The following is a 24,966-nucleotide window of genomic DNA, read 5'->3' on the forward strand; positions in this document are numbered from 1 at the left end:
ATACTTGGAGGAAGTTGGGCTAGGACTACATGCTGTCTGTGTACAGGGCTCCCAATACTTGTGAGGACCCTGGTGAGCAATGCTGCTGGAGCACTTGGCATGAACAGAGAAGTGTGTTTTCAGTTTGAGCACCTAAAGCAGTCGTATGTGAGCAGTGGTGCCACACTGGTATTGGTCTGTGTTTCCCATCTCTGTGGCAAATGTGGACAGCCAGCTATTTTGGACTGCAGTGTAGCTGAGACAATTTGCACAAGCTAATGTGCTTTATGAATGTTTACTGATGAATAAATGAAAATGGTTGAAAATTATTTCGATTTTTTAAGTTTGCTAAACTGCATAGAATTTCCATTCTATCTTTTAATAATTTTCATGAATCCCCTGCCTGATTCAGGCAGCGATACTACCCAGCTGATGGATTCAGTGTTTATCTGACATTTGTTTCTCTGCACCCAGATGAGTGGCTGCTGCCCCAGTTTTTTTAATTGGAATTGGAACAACCCTCATGTTGATGGAGATAAGAAATAAGTCAGCTTTATGCTGTGTATCAGCAGCCTTTATCAGAGGAGAACACCATGAAAGCTGAAGCAAAATGTTTAACAGATACTTTGCAGGGCTGCAGGACAGATTGGATGCATTTTAAAGATGAAGGTTTACAAATTATTATAAATGACAGGGTTTATCTTGCAGGCATTAAATTAAATCAAAATGTGAGGACTGGGCAGGCAGATTTACTGAGGTGGAATAAATAAGAAAAACGAAATGCCGTTTTGCATCAGCAGTGAAGGATATAGATCCTGATACACATTAACAGAGACAAGAAGTTTCCCTTTTCATTTAACTGTAAGAAATACTACCAAGCTGCAAATTAAAAAAAAAGAAAATAAACTCCAACTGTGGATGACCATGGTGAATTCACCAATTACAAGGTGGAAGAAAGCCACAATACCAGGGTTTAGGTTCCTTATATAAATACATATGATGTTCAAATTGCTTATGCTGTGCTGAGGAATAATGAAGACCAGTTTGAGCAGCTGTACCAAAGGTCCCTTTTAATTGGCTCTTCCCTGCTTATGTTCTCTTGATAAAAGGAGATCTTGTGCTCAGTAATTGTTGCGAGCTTTATTATTCTTATGGTATATGGAGCCATGTTTCAACTTTTAAGCTCTAAGTAGTCTAGTATATGCTAGTCAAAAATAGAAAGAAAATACTTTGCTTCTCTTACACTATTGCACACAATTGTACAGTTGTGTTTAAATGAAGCTGTAAAGTGTGGTGTGAGAAAGGAATGGATTGTCATGCAGTTTATTTCACTTCTAGTAAGGTTACTTTTACACAGTGAGCTTATGACATTTTGATGCATCACAGATGTATTTTTCATTACAACAAATTGAAAAAAAAAGTATTTTTTAAAATATGTGTTATGATCATCATCCAAAATTTCAAAGGTACCCACCTAATGTTAGGCTTACACAGTGGTATCAGAGCTGTCAAGCCATTCAAAGATTTTTAGTATGCTGCATATTTTTTCCAATTTAAAGCAGTTGATTGATGTTTCAGATCCACTGACAACAATAACTGCTGTAAGTCTAAGTCCCTGAAGAATACGACTGTAGGAAGAGAGGTCCAGCCCTGGGAGAATCTGGGACACGCGATATTCTAGGGATAATAATTTGGCAGGCTTAGTGATTTAGGTTTTAATGAATAGGATTTGGTTTCTAAGTAGGAGGGGGTTGAAAAATACTCAGAGAATGTACTCATACTGGTCTGAACAACCTCGTGAAAGCAGAAAACCTAGACATATGTGCCATGGGATATGGTAACGGGGGGTGGGGGAAACCCAGATGGCACTGTATGTGCACAATGGATTTTGCAGCAGGAGCAAACTGGGCAAAGAGGGGGGAAGGGTCTCCTTTAGTTACTCTGACCCTTCCCCATTTTCTGCCCAGCCTTGCTCCTTGTCCAGTATTCATCACCAGACCATCAGTGACCAAACACCCTCTCTTTGCTGCCATGGACTGCTTCATCAGCTGAAACAGATGAATATCAACACCGTGTTTCCTCCAAAACCATATGATAAAGGCAGCAAGCATGAGGATGTTGAGCACTGTGAATTTGATTACAGGCATGCAAGATGATTCATCCCAATGAATATTGAACACCACAGTCGCCATCCGTGTGCCTGTGTGGCGTGACATGAAAACACTGTCAGTTCTGTAGCTGCTGTGTCTTTGCAGGAATGAGGACAACCTGGTTCTGACAGGAGGCCTCGAGCTGTGGGAGTTTGGCTGTGGGTGGAGGGTATTGTAACCTAGACCAGGGAATGCAGTTAGTGCAGGTAGTTACTCAAAAAGCAAAAGGTAAAGAAGCCCTGAAGCCTGTTTCCTTTCCCAGCTCTTCAGGGTACAGTTAAATTCCAATGCATACAGACTGTGTGCAGTAGTTTTTATGCCCCTGGAGCCTGGGGAGTTTTTGACCTGGTGTTGATTTTACATGAGTGGGTCCCAGCAAAGTCACCCAGAGATACTCTTCAGCTTCAGAAGTCGTCTCAGGCACGCACTAAGGGCTACCAAGGAGCCATTGCTAAGTGGTCTTTGCAGAGCAGTGGAAAAACTGAAATTCCTTATGGAGTTTGAACTGCCTCCTAATGAAAGGAGCCTTGTTACTGCAAAACCAGAAATTGCTAATTAAAGAAACCAATTCCATAGAATCTTTTTACTTACGATGCTACAAAGTTTACATGATGTCTCCGTGTTTCAGGGTTTGATGTTTCTACTGCAGCAGACAGGTGATTTCACCAGCATTCCTCCAGGCTGAGAGAGAGAAGGAGCTGCCTGCTCTGCTGCTCTGAACAAGTGCTTTTTGTTGCCATTGCAGGAGTAATCTCAAACTCTGGGTTCAAGCTAGTAGGATAAAATCTTCTTGATGTCGAAGGTTTGGTTTAGATGCTGCTGCAGTGCAAAGGAATAATTCTCTTCTTTCTGGAAGTCTTTGCAGCTGGCTATTTTTAATTTTCATTAATAAAAGTAAAAATCTGAATCTGTTACAAGTGTCCAGTAAGTAGCCTCAGAAAGGCAGGGAGCAGACATTGGGGAGGCAAAGAAGAGGAAGTATGCAGTACTAGTGAAGAATATTGTTTTCCATTTTGTATCTGATTCATTTATTATGGCATTCCTTGTGATCTTCCAAGCAGGATTGTTCCTCTCTGAGCAGAATGAGATGATATCACATCTGAGACTCCTGAGAGTGTGCAGTCATTTTGGAACAGTACTTTCAACACATTTTGAATTTTGTTATGCTCATAAGATGTGTAACTTGTCTTTCCTAAGAGGAAGACTGAGCCATACAATACAGAATAATGTCTTCTGTGGAAGATTTACTGATACCTGCTTGCTGGTTTGTGTGCGAGATGCAGAGGGGAAAATTACCAAGCCACAAAGTATGCTTTAGAGAGCCATTGATGCTAAATTTATGTACAAAACCCAAAAGACTCTTAGTATTGGAGTTTGTTTGCTGATAAAGAAGACAAACAAATTCTTGGTTTAAATCTCTAGATCCAGCATTTGGAATCAAGGCCAAGAGTTTTTTCTCTTCTTGATGTATGCTAATGTGGCTGTGCCAAACTCCTCATTGCACAAGCTGCAAAACCATATGAGAGGTACTAGGTGCAGGACCTTCTGAGCCCCTCATAGACTATAAATTTATGGCATTTCTACTTCTCCAGCCCGCTGAAATTTGTCTCTAATCTAATCTACAGTAGATGGGGTTTTCATCCTCACAACCTTCACTTTCTCCACGTGCCCAAATGCTGCTGAATTGGATTTGTTTCAGCCAGAAATGATGGTTTCTCATTTAGAAATTCCCCACTGCAGAGGGGGACTCTGGTGCATTTTGAATAAAGGTCTGTCAGTCTCACCCTGACAGCTTTGACAAGGCCATAGTGGTACCAAAGGGGGACATGTAGGCTCAAAAGTGGTTTGCTGTTTCCTGCCTCTTTCAGAGACTCAGAAACCCTATGGCAATGAGTGTGTGAGTGGGTGAGGTGAGTTACTGCATGTGAGGTCTTGTTGCTGGGCTTCCTCTGAAGAGACAAGGAGAAGCAGAACTGCTCTTCTTGGTCATGAACCTGGAACAAATTGTTTTTGACACACTTGGTCCAGATTTTTGGATGCTAGCAGAGCCTAGGTGAAATAAAGCCCACAAACTTATTTTTTTAATGTAAGAAAGTATCAGGGCAAACCTTTGTGTTTGCCCTACCTTGACATAAAGCAATAACTTTTTTCTTTGACAGCATTAGAGACTTTTTAAAAAACAGGTAACATGATTTTCCATGACTTTACCTTCCTTTACTTCTGGAGCAAAGCTTTTTGTCATGGACAAAAAGAGAGCGACACATGAGAGTGGGTGGGGGTAAGAATAGAGACCCCTTCCTTATGTGTTTTAACTCAAATCCTAGGTGGAGTTTCAGCTATTCAACCTTTCTTAACACCTGTGTGAGCATTTCCCTGTTGATCATCCCTCCTAATCTCTTCCTTTAATCTGTAAGGTTATGTTATTTCACTTCTGAAAATACAGTGTGTTTTTTGGGCTCTTGTTTTTAAAATAAAATGACTGAAAGTACTGAACTAAAACTTACTGGTGACACTGACTTTTTACCACCTAAAATTGGCAGTGATCACCAGACCAGAAATGGAAATTGGCAGGTACCACTGGATGTACAGGAGTTCAAGGCCACACCGGTACCATCATGTGCCAGCATTGAGAGGCAATATTAGTCCTTTGGGGATTCAAGGTAAATAAAGGGCTGGGTGAAAGGGAAATTAAGAGTTCAGAAATGGTAGTAGCATAAACTTAATGCTTTGCAGTAGTCCTAACAATTTAAGATAAACATTCCTCTGTTTTTCTTGTTTTGTTTGTTAAGGCTGCAAGGAGTCTACTTCTTTTATATGGATACTTGACATAAATTTCAATTTTCTTGTTAATGCTTGAAAGACAATAATGGGTGTTGTGAGGGACAGCTTCCTTTTAACTGTGTTCCCAATTGCTTCTAAACTGTTTATGGATGATATGAAATAGTATGGGGATTTATGCGGATGAATCTACCAGACTCATCAGCCACAAATGCAGAAATGACACTAAAGCAGTGACAGCACATCTGACTCACTGGTATCCTACAATATGCTTCCTAGACAATATTCTGTGGTTTGGTTTGCATTTTTCATTTGCTAGAAGCACTAAGTGCATATGTCAGAGTCTAGGGGAAGATACCAGGTGATGCTGTAAAAATGGTTTGGTGATTCCACATGCCTGTCCTTTTGATGTCTGGCTGGAGACCTCATGATCCTATTTAGTTTTTGTGAAGCTTTATTTTAAGGGTCTGTGGTGGAATTGAGTTTTGAAGCATCTCAGAAAGATACCTGAAATCAAGCCTATGATTGATCACATCAGAAAATTCCAGTCTGCTTGATGAATAGCACAGAAAGGGATGTATATGCTCAGAGACAGCCTTTGCAGCTAGCTCTATCCAGAATCCTCTTCTCTTTTCTCAGAGCTGAGTGACTGAAGCCTGCTTGACAGCTTGTTTGCTGGAGACGCCTGCCTCCGCATCAGAGACTTTAATAGCAATGCAGGGAAATATTCACCAAAGCTTTCTGCCTCATCCTTCCCCTTTTCATTATATTTTCCTTCTCTTGTACTTTAGGATTCAAATGTTTATGTATTTCAAATATCTTTTCCCCCCAAACACTTAGGTCACCAATTATGATCTCTCTCTCTTCCATATCAGTATTCATTTTGGCCATATTTTATGCCAGGTTACCTGGGTGACAGGTTTGGGGCTGCCAGAAGACATTTCCAAACTTCACGTTTAGTGCACATGGGATATTTTACACACAAAAGAAATGCTTCAGGAAGTAGTGCTGGATTATGAATACTGCCTCCCTGGGCTGTGAAGGACATGGAAGGAGCAGGCTAGACCCTTGGTTATCAGGGTCTTGGGCCCCTTCAGCTTCCCCAGTGATGAGACATGTCCATATGTGCTGGCACAGATGAGCCAGGACACGGAGATGCACAGCCTTCTGTTACAGCAGCTGGGAGTCTGGCACCTAAAATGGTGCTAGAAACCCTTGTTTAGGCAGCTGAACCCTTTTCAGTCTGCCTTGGGAATCTTTCTGAACTATCATGTAGGTAAATATCCTGTCATGAAGGAGTTGAGGATTAAAGGGTTCCTGTTGATGGAGTAAAAAACCACCAGAGCCCAGAAATGCCAGTTCAAGGGAAGATGTTTTAAATGGCTGCACTTAAAGAAATTAAAAGTCTTTTAGGCAACAGTGAAACCTCTCTGAACAGGTCTTGAGTAAAACCAACCTGACAATGATGGATTAGCCACTGTGAAAATGCTGGTCTTTGCTCTTGTCCTTTAGCTTGGAGGGAAGATATCACTTCAGTCCCAGCCCAAATCCCTGCTATAAGACGCCTCCCTTCAGTGCTGGCCTACAGCCCCCCACTGCTGGATGGCATTGGCTGCTGTGCTGAGATAACCTCTCTGCTCCTTTGACAAATCACAGGATTTTTTTGGGTGCCTTTGTCTCCTCTGCCAGCGCCCCAATGGGCATCACTATGAGGGCACCTCTGTGGCAGTCCTCACAGCATCTGCCTCTTCTCCCAGGGTCTCCACATACAACATGATCTCACTTCCCTAATTTAAGCTTGAATCCAGCTCTTGAGCAACAAGGGAAAAGTCAGTGTGGGAGATTCACTGCAGTGCTGGAGCCAAGACATCCCCAGAACACCTGCAGGTTTAATGAGCCCTTCAAAATGCTAATTTTTTTTTTTTCCCAGAAAGCAAAGTACCATCTTTTTCTCTAGAAGTTGTTTAACATGAGCTTAGCTGTAGGCACTATTCCAGGTCGGGTGGGTGTTGTTTGCTTTATAGGAATCTTTTTTCTTTTTTTTTTTTTCTTTTTTTTTATTGAAAGTTGCTTCCCCCAGATGCTGGGAGGTGTTTCAACATAAGGGCATGTGAATGTGGATTATCTCACTGAAACAGCCTTCCTGCTCCTTTGCTGAAACAAGCTCAAGTTTTAGAAATGATGTGGTGAGGATTCAGCTGGGGAAATAATTGCATGAAAGCTGTTGCAGGGCAAAGGACTTTTCCAGTTACAGTTCCGTTTTCTTATTACTCCTCTTGTTCCATAGCTGGGTAAACGTCTGGGAAGATCTTTGCATCTTCAGGTATCTCCTAAATTGAGAATTTACCTCTGAGTCTGAGATCTGTCAGGCTGGAATACATACACACATATACACAAACACAAAGGTTTTGGCCCTGTTTTCAGCTCTAGGGAGAGAGAGGTTGTGTTTCTTGTTTGCTTCTTTATAGCTTAGGGAGGAGTCAACTGGGGAAGCGATGGATAGCAGTGGCTGAAATCCAGTGTGGCAAAAGTCTTGCTCTCCTGCTGTGTGCTGAAGGCTGGTGGAGGGTGAGGTGAGTTACAGCTGGCAGAAGGGTGGAGCTAAGAGTTTCAACTCCAGTCTTACAGGTAAGATATTCACCTTTGATTAAAGTAAAAGTCAGCTTTCAAAATCATGTCAGCCAAGATACAGGTGGGTCTGGAGGATGGTTGGATCAAGGAAACTCAGATGTCCCTACAGATTTTCACAGAGCTGTGGAAGTCACCCATGGAACTGAAATGCTTAGGTGCCTTTGTATTTCCACACTGAGCTTGTCTAGACCTCCAGGTATTTGGATATCTTTGGCATTTTGCCCATTGCTTCATCTCTTTTACGTTTCTAACTTGAGTTTGTCCAAAATTATTGCTTGGGCTGGTACCTACTGAAGCAGCAGTTCCCTTCATGTTGACCCTCCTGAGTGTTTCTTCAAGAAGGAAAAAATAAGGGAAACAAGGGAAGGGAGGCCAGGACAAGGGCAGAAGGGAAGGAGGGTCTTAAGGCCTGTTGAGCAGTGATTTGTTGATGTTTCAGCTGGGAGTTACAGCCCCAGTCTGGACCAGCAGCTGCCCTTGCTGGTACAATGTGTTTGAACTTTGAGCTCTGCATGCAAATGAACACTTCCACACGCTCAGGCTGCACTGAATCCCAAGTGTTATTTTGGATAGTAAATACTAGAACAAGTCTCCAGGAGAAATAACGCCAAAGCTTATATAAATAATGCCTGATCTGTCCCTTATGTGAGAAGTCTCTTTTTAAATCACCAGGTTAATTTTTTTCCTGCAGAAGTAGCTTAGAGCTAAGAAATATCACTCCTCAAGAATTCCCATTGAAACCTGTTTGAAGTAAGGCCTTTTCCAAAGTATAAATTAGGTATTTTTCTTCTGCTATGGATTCCAGTGTTTCATAGGCCAAAAGTAAAACAGAGGAGACATGAATTAAAATGAAGTTCTGTCTGACCTTTGTCCAAAAGCAATAAAGCTGGACAAGAGCAATTCTCTCATCCCACCATCTCATGGGGCATTCTGCCTGTGCAGGTCTGACTCCTTTCTCTCATACAACAAACACTTGGGATGGGCACTTGCAATAAGTATGGATGTAGTGATTCCTATTCTGTAGATTTCACTGTCTGATGAAGATGACTTCAGAACACCTGTGAGCTTAATGAGCCTTGCAGAGGATGGAATGATACAGATGGGGAGTGAGTGTATTTCGCTAAATTTGAAGAAGTTAAACCAGATAAGGCATGTAAAAAAAACATTCAGATCATCTGTCTTTGCATGAAACAGGTTTGGTTCCTGCAACAGGAGTGTAATTTTTTTCCTATAAGAACTGCTGATTTGGGAGGAAGAGATTTGGAGAAAAAAAAAGAGGGTTATGTCTACTGCTCTCTATTGTTAAGAGTCTTCTCTGCATCATTTAACACCATCCAGAAGAAACAAATCTTGCCTCAGTAAAACAGCCTTTTCTCCAATTTGAACATTAATTTTTCTTTAGTGAGAGAAAAAAAAATAATTTTTTTTTGCTGTGGATGAACTTCTGAAAGGCTGCTTGGTTTGTTTGGGCTTTTTTGCTTGTTTGTTTGCTTGCTTGTTTGTGGGGTTTTTTGTTAATCATGTATGAAAGAGAAAGTGATTTTAAACCTGTGCTTACTGTATTTTTGCAGACAAATTCAGGAGCCACTTACTATCATTACACATGCAGTACCACAGAGATACTTGGTGCTTTGTGGATTTGAAGAAGGGTCTGCTAATGTTTCCTCCAGGCTGTGAGATTTTTGTTCTTCATGTGCACCAATTCTCCTGCTTTCTCTGTGTTGCTTTCCAGCACAGGAGTTGTGAGCAAAGACTTAGTTCTCTTCTATGCAAGAATATGGAAGCATCTAACTCATAACAGAGAATAAATACCTTCTCTGAAGCAGGGACTAGCTGTACAACAGTGCTGAAACCAAATATCTTGTATCTGTAGCAAGAATAACTGGGGAAGTTAAATTAAAGCTGATGACTTTCAGAAAGGAGCTACTTGTTCTTCAGGTAGCTCTTAAATAGTAGAGGTTGGAGTGAGGTTTGCTGGATGGATCAGACTACTCCAGATCTCACAGGTTTTTACTTGAAAGAAGCATCTTTTGCTGGCCACTTGGAGAGATAACAGAGGTGGTCTTGCTGCATTTCAGGTCTGATACTTTGTGGCAGCCCTGATGGCAGTGTTCTCCAAGGTCATGTCCCCTCCATCACAGGGACTCTGCTGGCCAGGAAGGAGTTATTGATTAACAACCCTGGAAGAGGAAAATGCAAGTACAGTGGGGAGGTTATCAATCTGGCTAGACTAAAGTGCATTTACATTAAGTTTCCTGGCTTTCATGAGTTAATATTCAGTATAAGTTAATTTCAACAACTTCTTATTTGTGTAGGACAAAAAGGCAAAATTAGGAAATACTGAACTTGAAAGGAAGTTTTCTGTGGAAGAGCCTTAAGAGTTTTATGGAAGGAGAAGAAAGGATTTTCTCTATTTGAGTTCATCACTTATTTAGTCTGTTTAATGTTAATCCAGAAGTGTGGTGAGTGAGCATTTATTCTAAGTAGTAATAGCAGTTTAGCTTTGTGTCATGTTTTGTAAATCAGCAAAATTTAAGATGAGCAGGAATGGGTAAGGCTAGAGCTTGAACAAAGACTTCCATGTGATTTAATGCAGAGCCTTTTTATTTTAGTCCCTTACTGAAGCGTGGAGAGAAATTTGTCACAGGCTTTAAACTTATGCTCGTAAGGTTAAATATTTTATTGTGTTATTGCTGCTGACCCTTGGATGCAGGTGTGGGTGACAGATGTGAGGAGTTACCTTATTGCAGGTTCTGGCTTAGTCTCATGCAGAGAAGAAAAGTAAATTCCAGTTTTGTTTCTGAGGTATTAGCCTGTTCCCACATCCCTCACTGCTTCTCCTGTGGCTGCCAATCATGCAGCAGGTAGGAAAATGTAAATCCTAGCATGCATAAGCCATTCAGAATGGAAATTTTCAAAAATATGGTGGGTGGCAGACAGTAAAACTGGCAATTGCTTTCATTTTCTGACAAAATTCCATGGTGATTTAGGCCTCCAAGGGTATTATTCATGCTTGGTATTGGGTAATCTTCAGTACTGGGGAAGCAGGAGGTGAATGTCAAGCACTGAGTTGTCCTCTTACATTTATTTGTGAATTGGGAGTAATGGTACCAAGGTTAGGCTCCTGTGGATGTGTAGTAATGAGCCTAATTTACATGTGATGGCTTCACTTAAGATGTTATATAGTGCTTTCATTTAAGGTGTTATTTAATGCTTTTTTCCCCCTTGGATTTCTTGCAACCTTCCTTCTGTTAAAACACTTCCTCCCCATGCGCTCCCTGAGCTGTGGTGCTGAAGCCAACAGAGATTGTGGTTCTGTGGTAGAACATGATGTGCAATTTCTGCCCTGTACTAGCTGGACTTGTTTTAAGAAATGCTGGCCTTTAAGACAGGCCAGCATTTCTTAAAATGTGTTACACAGGTACAGGAAGTAAGTGGTGAGGAGAAAATTATGCCCATTGCTTTATCTTTCATGGGAGAGGAAGAAACCAAACTTCTAAGGAAAAGAAAGTGGGAACTAGCTCAAAGACAGCCACTAAGCTCCCTGAAGTGGAAAACTTATCAAAGCTCTTTCCAGGTTTTCTTGGTTCCTTGGTTTTTTGTTCCATAGTGACCATGACTATGGGCTAGTGGTTAGAACCTGAGATCCCTTGAGGCACTAGTTCAAGCTAGGAGGTGTTTGGAACATTAGACAATAGGCTGGTTTTCTGTCCAGGAGGTGTGGATATTCCTCCTTTACATGATGTTTTCCATGCTTTGCTTTGATGGATGGCTTTGTGAACATCAGCCTGTCTCAGCTTTTCAAGTCTAGGCTTCAAGAACTGATGTCTGATCTTCCTAGAGCAAGCCCTAGGAATACTCAAGGAAGCTATCTGATCCTATTGCATTGTATTTCATCATTTCCAAAACACAGATTTGACCTTAGTACGATGAGGTAGTGTGTGAGAACTGCCTCTTTTTCTTTTTTCTTTTTATTGTAAGACCATTTTCCATTAATTCTCTATTACCTTGCCATTCTGAGTTTAAATCTTAAAGCTGTACTTAAAGTACCAAAGGAGGTTTAGCCACACAATCACCATTTGGCATGGGAAATTGAATGGCTAAGCCCCTGCATATATGCAGTAGGCTGTACACTGCTGAGCAGATTGTATAATTGTTTATCATACATTAAGCAACCAATTGCTGGTTTATGTACATATGTAGGTTCATCCTTTACCAATTTCCTGTGACTGATAGCTTCCAGGAGATTAAAAGAATAGCCGGTTCCTGTTTCTTTCTCTTCTCTTTATTTTTGTCCTTTAGCAGGAATATTTGTATGTGTGTGTGTGTGTTTAATAGCGTTCGTTCCCTAGAGAATAATCTCAGTCTTTGTTTTAGCTGGCCTCCTTCTGAGAGTGTGTTAAATCTGTAGCCAAGATCACAGGCAGCTCTGGGCAAATCATTGGGCTGTTATTAACCTGCCTCCATGGCAACTGCTGCTAGCCAGCCTGAGGACAAAAAATGTTTTTATTCTGCTGAGTTGCACAAAAGGTTCTAGTGATGTCTTGCACAAAATGGCCATTGAAAGGGAAGATGCAGTGATGTGTGTTTGTGCTGTACAGTTTCATATTTAAATCGTTCTATACTGTTTCATTGGAAGTGGATATAGAGCTGAACAGTTCAGTGTTTTGGACATATGGAAAGTAAAAACTAGCAGAAAATTGGAGGTGAACTCATTTTAATACTACTTATTTTTGTCGGCTTGAGTTCACAGGCCTTCAGCCTGCAGTTGTCATCAGAGTGTTAGCAAGTTATTTTGTGAACATGAACTAGGTAAACATTTTCCTGGGGTTTCAGTTGCACTGCATGAAGATAGTTGCTGACTTCGAGTTACAAAGAGAGAACATAAAGGTTTCCTGGAAAGCTTTCTGATTGTTTTCAGAAATCTCTGCTTTGCTTCAGTGCTTCTGTGGGAAGTTTGGTAAGCATATCTTAGTTCTTGATGAGCTTCAGATTTTAGCTGGTTTTGAAAGCTGCTCTTAGCAGTACTGTTTTAGGCTTGTGTAAAATTATAAAATTGGCCATATTGCTCAGGCTAGGACATGGCTTTAATCTGCTGATAAAGAGTGTTCACAGTGGGATCTGGGAGGGAGGTCTGGCAGCCCCAGCACTGCGATGAGGTTGTATCCTGCAGTTAGTTACCCTCTGGCAGGATGCTGTGAAGTTCTGCTGTTTGATTTGGGTGCAGGATGACTATGGATGGATGGATGCTGTCCCTTGGAAACCTGTTGGTTTGGGATGCTTCATGTGCTTGCAAGCTGGCTGTGTGCTGTTTCCAGGTGTATCAAAGACTCTCATTCCTGCTTTAGTCTTAGGGTCAAGGTGAGTAGTTCCTGCAGTCCCACATTTGGGCAGTTCTCTCTGCTCAAAATAATGTGGTTGCTTTAGACACTCTGGACTGAGAAAATGAAGGCCACACAAATTCTGTGATGCCTTTTTACTTGGACTGCAGAGGAAGACAAAGAGTAAGGCCACAAAGACAATCTGTGCATCTGCCAGCTGCTAGAGAGGTGAGAGGGGGTCTGCCACTGTTGTCTTGTGTTCAAGGGTCCGTGAATTAGTGGTAGAAACTGTCATGTATTTGGGTAAGTGATCCAACAAACTCCTCAGGGCAAATGTTATGCCAGTGGCCTGGAAAACTGGCTTGGAGGTGTAGGGTATTAAACATCAGTCCTGGGTCTAAACCAGTTTTTAGTTTTGTTAGGCTGCTCCTGTTTTTTGAAACCAACACCTTTTCTTTTGGATCTTGTCAGTCTCTTGGTTTTGTTTCCAGCTGTTTTTATTTCCTGTCTTTGATAGGATCCTTCTGCCAAGCAGTCTGTGGGATCAGCACAATTTAGGTCATCAGCCTCTCCACACTAAGCAATGATCAGATGTTGGGTCTCCGGCTTTTGGAGCGTGGCTCAAAAGGTGGTTTTGTGCTGGGCTGTGACCACACGTGTGTTGTCTGCTGGGGCAGAGCATGGTTACTTTTGGATAATCTTTCATGGCTAATCCTGCACCAGGTGCATGCATTTCTTGGATTAACTCTGGGAGGTTTGGACCTGACCTGGGAGCAGATGCTGCGGAGGCGAGCCAGCCTCACGTGTATGGCTGCTCTTGCGTGTGAGCTGTTCTCAGGCAAATTCCCCAAAGCAGAGGATTGCTCTGCAAGGTTTGTTGTCTGAACTCAGCTCTGAACCTCTGTGATAAAATGAAACCCAGAGACGATTTCCTCTGATAGTGTGCATTTGGATTTTGTTTGGCCTGTCACTACTGAGCTGCAGTGTTTTTCATTTGGCAGTATTTTTGTCATGAAGATAGTTCCTACTGAGTGGACTCCAGCTGCGGACTAGGCTATAAAACCTTCCCAGCCTTGTTTCTATACAATTAGATCTTGTCTGCAGTTAGTGAAGTGGTGTTTCGTAAGTAATTTTGATGGTGATAGCTGCTTAAGCTTGACTAGGGCATTTGCTGGTGACTCTCTAAAAGAAGAGTTTCTCTCTTATGAAATGGGAAATCTTTCAATTATCGGATGCAGATTATTCCCCAATGTGTCACGGAAGTGCCTGCTCTGCAACTCATTCATTAGTGGGAATGGGAAGGGGATAAAAATAAACTTGCTTCTTGTGGTGGCTGGAGACTTGCTGATCTTTGTGAGGAAATTTTTGGGTGGGAAGATGTGATGTCCTCATTTGCCAGCTGTCTCCTTGCCTTCAGATGCTTTGTCCATGTAGCGCCTTGCCGTAGCAGCAGTGGCTGTCCTGCGACGCTGCCCGCTCCATTAAGCGTTGTCTTAATGGCTTGTGTTTTGCGCAGTTGTATGAAATGCACATTAATGGAGACAGCTTAATGCCATCACCCTGAAGTAATGAATTGGTATGGATTGCCATTACCATTATAGCGCAGTTAAAAGCTGTGTTTGTTTCCCATTTACATTTCCCAGCTCTGTAAGCAGATGGGTTTATCAGGCCACGCAGTTGGAAGGAACCTGGCAATTCAGCTGCAACCTCCTTATTACAGTGTTCATACAAATAGCAGCTCTGGGGGGGTGTTTTGTTAACTCAGACAAGTTAAACAACGCATTTCAGTTGATCATGCAACTGCAAACTGTATTCAGGGATCACTGTAAATCCAGGGTATCCTATAAAAAGCTGGAAATGTATTGCCTACGTGCAATGCAGTTTCATACAGCTGCCCTCGACAAAAATTGTTACTCTTTGGATCCCATTCAGTTTTTCATCTATAACCTCATGTGGATTTATATAAAAAGATAACTTGGGAGGCCTGGGAGATGGTGGGATAGTTAAGTTTTATGGACCTAAATGTATTCATCTTCCAATGAAAGTGCAAATTATCTCCTACTTTTCCAAAAGGCTTCATTGTCTTGAGTATTTGCCTCTCTGGCTCCCAGAGTGTTGCCATCATAGCTGGTGCTCCTGCCATTAGTAAAGCTGAAAGATGGTTAGCTCTGGATGAGTAGCTGAATTGCAATGGATCACTTTAGACAGTGATTTTTTTGCTTTTTCCATTTCATAGGCTGTCTCATCGATCTCTTGATCCTGTAAAGACAGGAGCACTCAGCCCACTTTCTGGGCTTTGAGTCCATACCAACAGATCTGTAGGTCACTGCTTTAGAGGGTGATGCTGTCTTGTACCACCTATAGATTTTTTGCTTAGCATGTCAATGCCTGGGCCTTTTATTCCCTGTGGCTTTTACCAAGTGGAGGACAAATATTCTTCTCCTCATAATTTGCTTTTTGCTCATGACATTTCTTTTGCTTTCTCTCTTCTGCTTAGGTTGCTTTGAATGTTGCATTAAGTGCCTAGGAGGAGTGCCATATGCTTCGCTCGTGGCAACCATTCTCTGCTTCTCGGGGGTAGCGTTGTTTTGTGGCTGTGGCCACGTGGCGCTCACGGGAACCGTGTCTATCCTCGAGCAGCACTTCTCCACGACTGCCAGTGACCATGCTTTGCTGAGTGAAGTGTAAGTATGCCTCCCATTCCCACTAGTCATCCTAACACCCTCATGCTAAATGAGTAGAGATGGATTCAAACCTCTGTCTCCGTCCCTGAGTATTAGGTTGCTTGTTTTTGTAACAGCACTCCATCATTTACTGGTATTCACATACAAAGAACCAGTGTGTATCCTAGTACATCTGTTTATATTTGGACCAGTACTATTTAATATCTTCATCAGTACCACAGACAGTGGAATTGAGTGCACCCCCAGTCTCTTTGCAGATGACACCCAAGCTGAGTGGTGCAGTTTGCTCACCTGAAAGGAAGGATGCCACCCAGAGGGACCTTGAAAGCCTTGAGGGGTGGGACTGTGTGAACCTCATGATGTTCACCATGGGCGAGTGCAGGGTGTTGCACATGGTCAGGGCAGTGCCCAGTATCAATACATGCTGACAGATGAAGGGATTGAGAGCAGCCCTGCCAAGAAGAACTTGGGGGTGCTGTTGGATCAAAAACTGAATGTGCGTTGGAAATGTGCACTCGCAGCCCAGGAAGCCAATTATATCCTGGGCTGCATCCAAAGCGGTGTGACCAGTAGGGTGAGGGAGGTGTTTCTGCCCCTCTAGTCAGGTGAGATCCCACCTGGAGTGCTGCATCTGGTCTGGGTGTGCTCAGCATGGACCATATTGAGCCCATGGACCTGTTGGAGTGACTCCAAAGAAAGCCACTGAGATGATCAGAGGGCTGGAGCACCTCTCCTGTGAAGGCTGAGAGAGTTGGGGCTGTTGAGCCCAGAGAAGAAAAGGCTCTGGGGAGACTTTACAGCAGCCTTCCATCACCTAAAGGGACCTACAAGAGAGCTGAAAAGCAACTTGTACCAGGGCTTGTTGTAACAGAACAAGGAGTAATGATTTTATTTTAAGAGCAGATTTAGTTTTTGTTGGTGACATAGAGTTGGAAGGGATGTCAGGAGTAATATGGGAGTGTGGTTCTGTCCATCCCTCCTCAGAAGAAGCTGGACTGGTATATGAATAAAAAGAGAGAAAAAACTGGAAAGATCTGCAAATGTAGCCTTTGGACATAACCACTGGTGAAATATTTGGGTCTTTTATGTTCCCAAGGCTTCTCTGTGAGGCCAGAGGAAGGCCTGAAGTGCTGCCTCGGATGCCCAGGCAGCCAGCCTGGCCGTGTGTGGCTGTGATGGGGGCGTCTCTGTGACAAGTAGGGTGGGCATGGCACATACAGGAGTGCATGGGCAGCAAGCCAGACAGGTGATATTTGAATGAACTGAATATTCACTCTGGTATCAGGGTCCTGTGCAGCACACTTAATTCTTATTTTAATTTCTGTTGTCACTGACTCATGTATATGCTTGCAGGCATAGACCTGCCGGTTTGCTGCATGCTCTCTGAGCACTGGTGCTGGTCCCACAGCACCATTTCAGGACTCCCCCTGTCCACAGGACCCTCTGTACCCTGACCTGCTCTGGGACTGCTCCCCACTGAGGTCCCCACTTCCAGCACTGCCCACACTCAGTCCCTGGCCAGCAGTGTGTCCCCAGCTCCAGGGCATGAGGCACCAGGGCCCTTCAGTTAGATATAACATTTAGTGAGAAAATGCAAGCAGCTGTTCTTCAGCATCTGGGTAACAAAATACCCTGTGCTTGCATCAGTCTCCATTTAAGCAAAATAGAAGAAACTGCAAAAGCAGCAGTCATAGGCAGCAAGTTTTATGTTTTGGAGAGTTGTTGACAATGTTTCTTGTCATGTCAGCACCAGCAGTTGGGAAAATGTATAATTCCTACCAAAGCAGCTCACGGCTCAGCTCTGTGGAGCCAAGGGGGTGGCAAGGGAGAAGAGGTGTTATGAAGGGGCAAATTTAAGGCTATAGCAACATTTAATAAAAAGAAAAAAATTAGTAAGACACCCTTTAGAACAGACTTTTTTAACCGGTTTCCCTATTACTAATTCCTGGTAGCAAGCATTGAGTCTCTCCTGGACTATTAATGATGGTGAAATGATTTCTTCTATACTCTCTCAAATCCTGAGTTAATTTTTTCATTCTTTACAGCACATGTGCAACAGATTTATCCAGTTATTTTTAATCAGTTTGGAAAACAAAGATAACACTTTTCACATAAAATTTGGAAAGAGCAATATCCTATTTTGATACAAGTGTAACATTTACTATATAATTTGTAGTCATCCATTTTCTTTAAGCTAAAACATTCAGATGCTCTTTGGAGATTTATGCCAGCAGCTACTTAGTGGAGAGTGGCAAGAATCAGAAAAAAATATCTTGAGCAAAGCATATTTATCCTCAGAAAACTGTTAGTGTGGTCGTATAAAATTAACCTCTTGGTTCTGTGAATAGTTTCATCCAAAATAACCATCCCAACAATTAAATTTTAAGAAGTTCCGGGGAAATCGTGCTAATAACAAAATATGACTTTTGAAGACCAGGAGTGTTGTATGGAAGATCTGGCATTCTGGTCCTCCAAAAAAATTAGCTTTTATCAGTCAATCTGATTGATAATATTTAGAAATTATTCATTTCATCTACCAATTCTAGCTAAAGGAAAAATACTGTTAGTGTGTCTTACAGATGGTAGATTTTTAAGAAATCAAGAACTTTCTCAAAGAACATCTGAGGGAAGTGCATATACTGTGTGCCCTGAGATGATCTTACTGTGAGTGGTTCCAGAGGAAATGGAAGCATTTCCTAAATAACTCTTCCATTAAAAAAAAAATTTTAAAAAAAGAAAAATTAACATTTTGAGGTGCTCAACACTGCTGTGACTTAAAGCACTGAAACTACCAGCTCACTTGGAACCCTTCCAGGCTGTAGAGCAGCCTCAGGAGAAGTCACTGCATGTTTGCTGAGTCGTGTGTCAGACAAATATTGCTGAATTCAGAAATTTTTGCAAACTTAAGTTAATCGGATTTCACAGGTGGAAATGGTGAATTTCAGGGACTGCTTCCTTTCCCTAAGCCAAAGGAATGACCACAGAGCCTGACAGTTCAGTCAGGGGTTCGGCTTCAGGCTTTGCCACTTCAAAGCCCTGCATTGTCCCTGTCAGCCATTCCCAAGTTAGGTGTCGGGAGCAGTAAGAGGAAAAAGAAAACCTCCATAGTGGAGGGGTGAAACTGCAGCTTTAACATGATGATTAACACCTGTCAGTGAAAGGACTGCAGCACCAACAGTGGATGCTCAGGTGGGTGCAGGACTAATGCACATCAGGATCGCTTACCTGGGAATGAGCACAGTTGTAAGAGTGTTTTCCTGCAGTCTGCTTGCTTAAAATGCAAAGGAGCCTTGAACTTCTAGGAGTTGTCTCTCATTTATTATAAATATAAGAGGATTGACTTTGTTTTTATTGGACTGAAATCTAATTATATAATTTCTTTATTTTCTGTTTTAGAATACAGCTAATGCAGTATGTAATTTATGGCATTGCATCATTTTTCTTCTTATATGGAATAATCCTTTTGGCGGAAGGTTTTTATACAACAAGTGCTGTGAAGGAGCTGCATGGAGAGTTCAAAACAACAGCCTGTGGCCGCTGCATCAGTGGAATGGTGAGTGGGATCAGAAATGGGAACAGCAGTCTTTGCTGGCCAAAACCTGTTTGGCTTGGTTTGACTTCTGGGTTTTGAATAACAGAATATTGCTGCCTTCTTTGTTTAAGTCCTTGTGGGTGATCGGGGTCAATCCATGTCTTGGTTCTTCTTTGAACTTCAAGGGTGCTTGGTTAAATCAAAATACTGCAGAAGGGCTGCCATGGCCTCTCTGTCATAAAGCTGAACCCACTGGTCTAAACTAAACTGAGGAGACTGCTAACTTTAAAACACTTAATGTGAGCCAAAATGAAATTTGTCGCTTTTAAACATGGAACACTTGAGTGATGCTTAAAGGCAGACTGTAAAATGGCTGTGGTTTGCAGAGCTATTTAAGTATCAAACTGTAATGGCTCTGACTTCCATAGTCAATTGTGCTTGAGTGTCTGGATGCTTCAACAAACAGTAATGAATGAATGAAGCTTCACAACATCTTTGCACTTGAATCAAGTATTGATTTGCAGATGGCAAAAGGCAGACAGATAGAATAGCGAGGCTTCTTCGCAAAGCCGAAACACTTAGAGCCCTAAAGTTACCAGCCATGTTCTCTTCAGTATACTTATGTATTAGAACAAAATTGTAAGCAAAGTTTAACTAAAAATAAAACTTCAGATTCTCACCCACATTGTTCCCAAGGGCACACTCTGCAAGAACAGCCATAACTATGTTTCTGAGAGAAGATTTCAAAGCTATTACTGAAAATCTGAATTCAAAGCTCGTAGTTATGGAGGAAGCTAAGCAGTATGACAGATCGCCCACGGGAAAGTGTGGGTGAAAAGAGAAGAGGCTTTTGATGTGATTGTTGCATTTTAATATGCAGTCTATATCCTGAACTTAAAAAATATGTACTTTCAGCTGGTTAAATACAAAAGAGATGCATGTTTATTTTCATGAGGGTTAGCAATTTTCCACTGTGCTATTGGGTACTTACTGAATTTTTCAAGAGCTAATAAAAATAAGGCATCTGATAATTTTCCAGTTAAGCAGCTATTTGCTCAGTTTTTTTCTATAAAGTGTGGTCTTCACTAAGGAGCAAAATTAGATCTAAAGCAGTGTTTTCTAAAGATCCAAAATAAAGTAGAAACATACACATCCATGCATCTCATCAGTGCAGACAATTGCTTGTGCAGTTGAGTAGTTGCAGGCACATGATTGTCAGCTTATACAAATACCAGTGTGACACATGGAAATATGGCAGAAAAACATGTTTCTATGTTTGTTCATATTTGTCCACACAATGAAGGAGAGAATTTACCAGCTGAGGAATGGCTTGGAGCTCTGGTAAGCTGCATTAATGTTTGGTTCTTACAGGAAAAGTGCCTGTATGCTGCTGTGTAAAACCTTAGGGCTAGAACAAGGTTTGTGAGAAGATAAAATGTTTAACAGACTTAAACTGTTACTTAAACTTAACAGACTTAAACAAAGTGCAGTTTAGTGACTGCAGCTGGGTACAGGCAACAGGCTTTTGGGCATACAGTGATATTTTGCCACTTTGATCAAGAGTTCCTCTATTTCTTTCATTACATTACTGAGCAAAGTCCTGAAAGGCAGTCCCATCTTGCATAAGGTTGTTAAAGAAGACAGATTTCCATCTTCCCTAAATTATTTGTGTTGGCTCTGGTAATGCAGAATAGCCATTTCCCACAGTTACTACATTAAATGTGAGAGTGAGTATATTTTTTTCCTGTCTATTTTAGGACTTAAAGGCTTTGTGCACTTCCTGTCATGCACACTTCCACGTATGCAAACTCATGATTTATTTGTAGTGATCTACAGAAAGTCTTTAACTTGGTCCACTTGGTCCTTCCCAAAACTCAAAGAGATGATTTTCAATTCTCACACAAAACAAAAAAGTCTGGTATATGGCGCTATCTAATATGAAATAGGGTATTCCAGTTGAGTTGTCTATAAGTTAAAATTCAGCTGGGGTTTTATGTGCCATAGTTTTGCCAGAACTTCCACCTCCCCACACAGCACCTGCCTTGACTGAAACCTAGCTGTTGTTCAGCTTTTGCTCTAACACTTGCAGGATTACTCTGGAAAAAACCTGTGGGTTTTTTGTGGCAAACTTCCACCACTGCCCATTAGTTCAGTCCCTTGGTTCTGGGTCAGGCTAACAATCCTTCCCCCTGAGAGCCTTTTCCAATCCTTGCTGTTGTCCTTGGCACACAAATTTTAAGTAAGATAGTAGAGTACCAGTGCTTTACTGAAAGTAAAGCCTTTCCAGTCCACCTACAGCTAAGAGCTAACAGTGAAAAGAGAGCCCAAGAGATGTAACAGCATTCCCCCGCCTTCCAAGTGGGATCCAAATCCTATTCTCACCAGGAGGAGGGAGCTAGGAACTGATGCCAGAGCCACTGTTTCACCATAACACTTGGAAGAGGAGGGAAAAGAGGGAAGGGGCTTAGTGAGAGGAGAAAGCTGGATATTTTCAAAGCAATCAATGCCACATTTTTTAATTTAACCAAAGACAATGCACGTAATGTAGGGGGTTTTTTTAAAGAGCAAACCCAAACCAGCAAATTTTAGTGGATAAATCCATGATTCTCTAAGGTGAAGTAATTAATTTTATGCTTGGTAATGTGTATTAGACCAATTGAATCCTTCTGATCTGCTGTTAATGGTCATGGTATGTTTGCAAAAATAGGCATTTTCAAATGTTACATTCCAAATTGATTTCAATACATCAGGGAGTGTGGGGGAGCTCTGTGAGCATTGATTCACTGTGTGGTTTTGATTTGCAAGTTGTATAGAAATGCTAGTATGTTACAGTTAATTTAAAAAAACCCTTAAATTGATTTTTGCTGGAATTTATTGGTTTTAGCCTACAACCAGCATCCCTGCTTAGCTGAGAATCTTGAGAAATCAATGGGCTGCTCTTTCATGAGGGCAATCTGTTTACTCAAGCAGGCTGATGAAAAAGGAAATGTCTGAATTACTCTCTCTGTAGCACTTAAGCTACCAAAGTATTTGTAAGCAATGAGAATACTGATTTTGTGTGTTTGAAAATCAAATGTTTTCTTACTTGAATTCTGAAAGTATGCTTAAGATTATTTTGAAGCGTTTTTAAGGAAAATGTAAGTAGTCTTTTCAAAGAATAAACACAAAGTGTTTGTGTTTTCTCTGCCCAGTTTGTTTTCCTCACCTATGTCCTTGGAGTGGCCTGGCTTGGGGTCTTCGGCTTCTCTGCTGTGCCTGTCTTTATGTTCTATAACATATGGTCAACTTGTGAAGTCATCAAATCTTTTCAGACAAATGTGACAGTTCCAGGGGACCAGATCTGCGTGGACATCAGGCAATACGGTACTCGTTTTAATCCTGATTAAATGCTTTATCCATTCTCTTTGGTCTGTCTTCAGTAGTTTTGTCTCAGCCTTATCAGATGAATCAAATGCAAAAGCATCTTCTATATCTGAATGTGCTATTACTTTTCTAATTAATTCACATTACACTGATCTCTTTCCAGATGCAATCAATTTAACTGAACTGACAAGTCACTGATCTGAAATGATTTTGTAGCGGTTTCCAATAGTGTAATATTAGGTTTGAAAATAGATCAGCCTCAAAATAAACTGCTTGGAAACAGTGTGGAGAAATAGATAACCATATTGTGGGTTTTGAACCCATATGCATATAATCTGTTCTTTCAGAAAGCTGTTTTACATTTAAAGATGGAGTAAATGTCTGAATGTCGCTCTGACAATTACTTTTAGTTAAAAAACCAAAAATCTGCAATTAGAAGTCTTCCATAACTAATAATGAATTAATACTGCTTTCTGATGGCATGCAGAAATCTGAGGGATAGTAACTTAAAATAAGGTCAGGTTTTTCGTTCCTTAAGGTGAATTTTTCCTGAAGTTAATGTTTTCAGCTTCCCCTGTGCAGAAGACCTTTTGTCACCATTACTTTTGGCTTCATTCTAGCTAGCATTTTCTAGGAATGTTTCTTTCTTTGGACTAAGTCATTCAAAGCTGAGAAAATGGATTCAAAGTTGAAAAAGTAAGAAAGCTTGGCTTTGCTCTCCTGTCCAGGTAAGTGCAGTAGAAGAAAAGACACACTAATTTTTAAAGCAACTCTTCAAATCAGTTAAACATATACATTCTATTTTAGCAGCTCACAGCAAGAGGCTGGGAAGACATTTTCTTCAGCAGCAAAGCCTAGGAGTGAAGGGAGATGTGCTCCTCCACCTTCCTGCTTCTCCTGGTTGTTCTGCAGCTCTATTAGTCTTGTATTGTTCCCCTGATCAGTAAAACCATTTGGGTTTCAGTGTGTGATGGGACAGAGCAGCTCCCTAACAGAACAACACATGTCACTGAACCTTCCTCACATTTTTTGGGTGGAAGCAGTAGCTAGAAGGCTTGAATTGGACGTAGCAGTTGCAGAGAAGCAGCTTTTACAGGAAGAAAATCCTATGAAATCTTTTTGAAAGCCATGCCATTCTGAGATAATTTCAATGACAATGCTTATAGAGTTACTAATTCCAACCAGCTGGGTTGAAATGCAAAGTTGTATGGAGAAACAAACAGTTTCTCTTAATTCAAATAGGTTTTTCTTAAGCTTCACATCTATTACAGGCCTAAAAGTTTATGTTATTGTAAATCTGCTAGATTCTGTTGACTTTTCAGACTTTCAATCATGTAAGAAAAGTAACTGGGAGTATTTGAGGTATGACAGACTGAACTTTCTTGTAGCAGTGTTCACTTGATGATTTTTACCTACTGGAACTAAACCAGAAAAAAAATCCTGTAATTCTTCCCTCTAGTTCTATATTCACACCCTTCCACAGTAGTTTCTTGTTCAAGCAGAACCTCATCTACTAAGTGCTACCCTGAAAGGTGCCAAGTACCTCTGAGATGCAGATTCTCTCTTCTGTGCTGAGTGGGGAAGTAGGCAGAGTGTGCAACTGGACCCAAAGTGCAAAAACCCAACCAACTGTTTGGCTGCCAGATGGGAAAAGCTCATCTGAGAACATGCCTTAGTAGCAGCCCTCAGTGTGAGGAGAAAGCATAACCTGAGGGAGTTTGAATTCCTGCTGCCAGCTCCAAGCTCTACTGGTCAAAGCACGGATGCCCAGAATGGGAACACAACTGGCAAGTGGGTGAAAAAGATGAGAGGAATGGAAAGTGTGTGTTGATTGCTAAAATTAGTGGTTTCTTTTCTGTGGTATTTCAGGTATTATCCCTTGGAATGCTGTACCTGGCAAAGCCTGTGGCCCAATTTTAGAGAACATCTGCAACACAAATGAGGTACAGAAATGTAACCTGTGTGCAGTTTTTGCCTACAAGTCACTTGAGCACCTTGTAATAAATACTTCATGGAAGTTTTTGGAGAGAACTCTTGCTGGTAGTATAAAGAGATTGCTTTAAGTGTAACACTGAACTAATTGTTACATCATCAAAAAAAAAATTATTTTCACAACATTTTTATTTTCTAAAGCTTTGCTACCGTGTTACAAAGATGGTTTTATTATCCTTATCCTCTAGAACACTTGAAATACAATTTATACTATTCCTAATGAATTACTTCAATGTTTTTAACATGTTTTTTTCTCTAGTTCTACATGTCTTACCACCTGTTCATTGTGGCTTGTGCTGGAGCTGGTGCCACTGTCATAGCATTGGTGGGTAGTATTTTTTGTTGTTTTATAATTAAAAATGTTCATTTTAGGCTTAAGATGCTTTAAGATTAAATTTTGTATATATTAAAAGTAGTGATACTAGACATGAATGAGGATGAGCTGTAATCACTATTATTTGCTGCTATGGTTTGGTCATCACAAGTCAGCAGGTCCCCAGCTTTTCCTTTAGGAAGTCATCTGAACCCGCCTCCCC

The 24,966-nt window shown here is 41.3% G+C and overlaps 1 protein-coding gene across 6 annotated transcripts in view; it reads left to right on the forward strand.

Annotated features, from left to right (window-relative positions):
* The window catches only part of GPM6B (glycoprotein M6B), a 106,168-nt gene that overhangs the window by 76,539 nt on the left and 4,663 nt on the right, over window positions 1-24,966 (forward strand). For 3 of the 6 annotated variants that reach the window (XM_015620275.2, XM_015620276.2, XM_015620274.2), the window contains exons 2-7: window positions 4,670-4,789; window positions 15,357-15,543; window positions 18,940-19,096; window positions 22,267-22,438; window positions 24,308-24,381; window positions 24,690-24,755. In XM_015620275.2, the coding sequence (XP_015475761.1) occupies window positions 4,670-4,789; window positions 15,357-15,543; window positions 18,940-19,096; window positions 22,267-22,438; window positions 24,308-24,381; window positions 24,690-24,755 (776 nt within the window). Of the gene's footprint in view, window positions 1-4,669; window positions 4,790-13,435; window positions 13,488-15,356; window positions 15,544-18,939; window positions 19,097-22,266; window positions 22,439-24,307; window positions 24,382-24,689; window positions 24,756-24,966 lie in introns of those variants that run through there. The other 3 variants (XM_015620295.2, XM_015620281.2, XM_015620290.1) reach the window with 2 other exon arrangements.

Source organism: Parus major, chromosome 1 (genome assembly GCF_001522545.3).
Source record: "Parus major isolate Abel chromosome 1, Parus_major1.1, whole genome shotgun sequence".
Classification (NCBI taxonomy): Eukaryota; Metazoa; Chordata; class Aves; order Passeriformes; family Paridae; genus Parus; species Parus major.